Source organism: Trachymyrmex septentrionalis, unplaced genomic scaffold, assembly GCF_001594115.1.
Source record: "Trachymyrmex septentrionalis isolate Tsep2-gDNA-1 unplaced genomic scaffold, Tsep1.0 scaffold14, whole genome shotgun sequence".
Lineage (NCBI taxonomy): Eukaryota > Metazoa > Arthropoda > Insecta > Hymenoptera > Formicidae > Trachymyrmex > Trachymyrmex septentrionalis.
This window is the reverse complement of record NW_017304543.1, coordinates 2,128,362-2,132,363: the sequence shown is the minus strand read 5'-3', so window position 1 is coordinate 2,132,363 and position 4,002 is coordinate 2,128,362. Positions and strand designations below refer to the sequence as shown.

Sequence of the window (4,002 nt, the reverse complement as noted above, 5' to 3'; positions counted from 1 at the left end):
AATAAAATATTAAAATATAAAAATTTGTATACACTTATAATCTTTATACAATATATATGTTATTATAGATACACACACACACACACACACACACACACACACACACACACACACACACACAAATACAAGTACAAATTTTTTCAAAATTAATAATTTACAAAAGTTGAATCTCTCTATCTGCATATCTAATACAAAATATTTCCTAGGAAATACATTCTAACATGTTCAAATAATTAGAAAAAAATAATATTTTTAAATCTATTTTATAAACATTTTTATAAATAGAATAATGAAATATACAAATTTTTACATTTTACTATTCCACTTACAAACTATAGTTATTCTACAAATTTGCTAATCAATAAGAAAACAATACGTATTCTTTATATTTTATAGAACAGATACTTTGTGTAACGATTAATCATCAAACACACTCACCAAACACTTATCTCTTAATATCTCTCTCTTATTACTCTCAATTTCACATTGCACATTTTGATTAAGGTGCTTTCAAACAATATGGCCAATATGTAGGCCAACTTTGCACACATTCGCTAATTTATATTGATTCAATATGAATAATTATGTATGTCATATATATGATATTTGCTAATGTTAGCATACGTTGGCCATATTATCTGGAGCTTTATACTCAATTATCAAATAAAAAAATAAATAAATGTATATATATATATATGCACTAAAAAAATGATACTATATCAACAGTATTATTTTAATTAAAAACAATCTTGTCGAGTCGTAATAGTATTAATAAAACAAATAAAATTTTATTAAAACAAGAGCACGACGTATTTGTTTCATTAACGATATTATTGAATTAATAAAATAATTTTCAATTAAAATACTGCTGTTGATACATCATTTTTTCAGTATATGTATATATATGAACGAATAGTACTATTGAGTAGATAGACATATTTGATATACAATTCGTCATCCACAATGACGATGCCGATTCAATTCAATGCGGTCTTCAGCTTTGAACATTCCTATTAAATTTGTCAAATATCGACAAATTGTGTGCTTGACGCGAATAAACACCGGCCGGTTCTGCATGATTTGCGTCCAAAGGCAGCTGTATCACTCCTGATATAACACAGCGAAGCGGCGCACGCGTTAGCAGCCGACACGGCCGGCGCGTCAAGATTAGGTTAGGTTGCCCGATGCAACGCGCAATTCGACGACTCCGCTTTCATCTACTTACGTTCGATCGAGTAAGATCTCACGTCAATGTGCAATATGCGTGACGATAGCAGGCTCTCTTACCTGATAAGGGACATCTTCGCTGATCTTGCCGCGGGTCGCCGCGACGTTGAGCGTGAGCACGCAACACTTGTCAGCATTCCATACGTACAGCACGTTGTCGCGAATCTCGAGGATGTTCCGGGTCTCCTTGGCGCTGCTCGATAGGCTCGCCTTGATATCCTTGAACAGTCCCTTCTCGTTCAGGCGCAACAAGTCCGTGCACGATGACATCCTTCGTCCGAGCGCGAGTTACGACAACGCGAGGTTATGACCGACAAACGCGCGCGCTTTAGAACAACAAAGTCGACGCACGCCACCACACGGCTGCCAACGGCTGCCGCGCAACGTGAACTTGAGAAGTTGACCTACGACGAACTTCAGGCGATACCTGTTTTTCGAAACGGCCATTGTTCGCGACGCGCGTCAAATTCGGTTAGCTTAACCGAGATTTTTTATTCGAATAACGGCGTGGTTTCGCGAGCGAAGTGCATAAATTATTTGCGAATGTCGTAAAATGTCGCAGGTATTCAAGTCGCGAGTTCTCAAGTCGCGGCCGCCACGTGTGACGGTTATCGATCGCGGCTCGGCCAGTTTAACCGCGAAATCCGCGGATTCAGAAAGGTCGCGTGTAATTTTCTAAGCGGCCAGTTTCAAAGTGGAGTTGAGCAGATCTCCGTTGTTACAATGCGGGTAAGCGATTGCTCCTAATTATTATTTTCTACTCTTAATATCCATATATTGGGTTATTCATGTGTGCCTTCCAATGAGCGATACAAATAACACGATGTGACATCATTACGTCCTTGTTGTTTGCCAAAGATGATCACTGTGTCGCAGTGTCGCTTGTTGGAAGGCATTTGCGCGTTTCTTTTTTTTTTGAAATACTACAAGAAACCAATTTCATATATATATTATAAAGATTTGTTTCTCTTTTTTTAAAAAATACATAACTTTATAAATACTTTCTAAATGTGTTAAAATATGTGTTAAAGTATATGTAAAAATCGATATTAAGTGAAAATCGATCGATGAGATTGAAGTTTAGTTATGTAAAAATTGTTTAATAATTTTTGTATATTTGTAAAAGTGATGAAAATTAACTCGAGACATGAACTTCCCGAGGAACGACATATTGTATGGCTTAACTTAGGCAAAAAACATTCTAAGACAACACGTATGTTCAAAAAACGAGACATAAGATATGTATATTAAAAACATTTCAAAAACATCTTATGTTTATTTCTTTTAATCTCGGTTTAATTTTTTTTTTCAAATTTTTGAAATACTAGAAAACGTAAATTAAATCAAGATTAAAATTTACATTGGTAGAAACGGATATAAAAGACTTTCTTTAAACATCTTTAAGACAGATCTTATGTCTTGATTTTGATCTCTGTGTTGTGTGAATTATCTACATAATCTAGTAATTTGTTGGGTTTTGGAAGCCTTTATTATTTTTTAGACAAAATTAAGAATAAAATGCAAATTTTAACATAGTAAAATGTGGCAAAGTTCGTTAAATCGGCTAAAAATTTAACGCCACAAAACATTTGAGAAAAACGAGAAAAAATTATTGCAAAAATGCTTTTTGGGCTTTTGAAATTTCTCTTTTGCGGTTTAAAAATAAAGGTTAAATTATCAATATTAATATATTAATTACATTTCAATTATTTAAAAGCAATATATGTATAAATAGCATTTATTTGTTATGAAAAACCTGTAGTGTAACAGAGCGAATGCCACTTTTACTGAAATATAAAAAAACAGATTTATATAATAAAATTATATATAATTAACAATATAATTCAAGGCCGATATTATTGATCTGTAATTACATTTGTAAGATTGTGATTATAACGAGATGCACCGATAAATAAATTAATATTTTTATCTATATAATTTTATCTATTATAATTTTGTATTATTAGCAAAACTCGTATTTTATTATTCTTTTTATTACAAACTACAGTACTTAATATGAACGGAAAATTAATTAAAATACGCGTTAATATACTATATGTGTAAAAGCAAAATAAATTAATTTTGTTTTTTAACGTTATGTATATTGTTTATTTTTTGTTATATATATTATAAATATATATATTTTATGTATATACATTTGTGTAAGGTTAAAAGAAAAAAAATGAAGCAAATTATAATTTTTCACTTCCAGGCCCCGGAGGGATTCGAACCCTCGATCTCCTGTTTACTAGACAGGCGCTTTAACCAACTAAGCCACGGCGCCATTGGAGGAACGTGAGTATCTACAGTTTATCAGACTACTAGGGAAATTGCGATATACTTGACACTTAAGTTTTAAAATAATTGAATTGTAATTCCTAAGACACTATATTTTTAGTGCACTATACGTATTATGATCTGTGCTGATGGAAACTATCATTTATGTTACATAATGTGAAAGATATAAAAAGATAATATATGATTGCAAAAAATAATGTATATTTGCAAGTAACGGTTAAGATTTAATTACATTATTATTTTTTATTAAATAGCATATCAATAAATGATAAATAAATCGGGTAAAGCAAATGGATATCAACTATTGTCAATCCGACTTTCGATTTATTTAAATATTATATGAATTGTAAGTATGGTTTGTGTAAAAAGTGATTTTGTTATGAACTTTTTTAAATTTTGATTAATCTATAATAACAACATTTAATTTATATAACAAGTTAGATTTTTATTCACAAATTTTTATTAAATAAAAGTTTT

The 4,002-nt window shown here is 31.1% G+C and overlaps 1 protein-coding gene and 1 non-coding gene across 2 annotated transcripts in view; both read right to left on the bottom strand.

Annotated features, from left to right (window-relative positions):
• Positions 1–1,573, bottom strand: part of LOC108745402 (nuclear pore complex protein Nup88) — a 71,453-nt gene extending 69,880 nt beyond the window's left edge. The window contains exon 1 of the mRNA XM_018481540.1: positions 1,288–1,573. Coding sequence (XP_018337042.1) covers positions 1,288–1,497 — 210 coding nt within the window. The 5' untranslated portion in view covers positions 1,498–1,573. The remainder of the gene's footprint in view (positions 1–1,287) is intronic.
• A 1,864-nt stretch (positions 1,574–3,437) lies between these two features.
• Trnat-agu lies at positions 3,438–3,511 on the bottom strand. Its single transcript has one exon. It is a non-coding gene; the product is annotated as a tRNA-Thr (tRNA).
• Between the last annotated feature and the right edge of the window lie 491 nt (positions 3,512–4,002).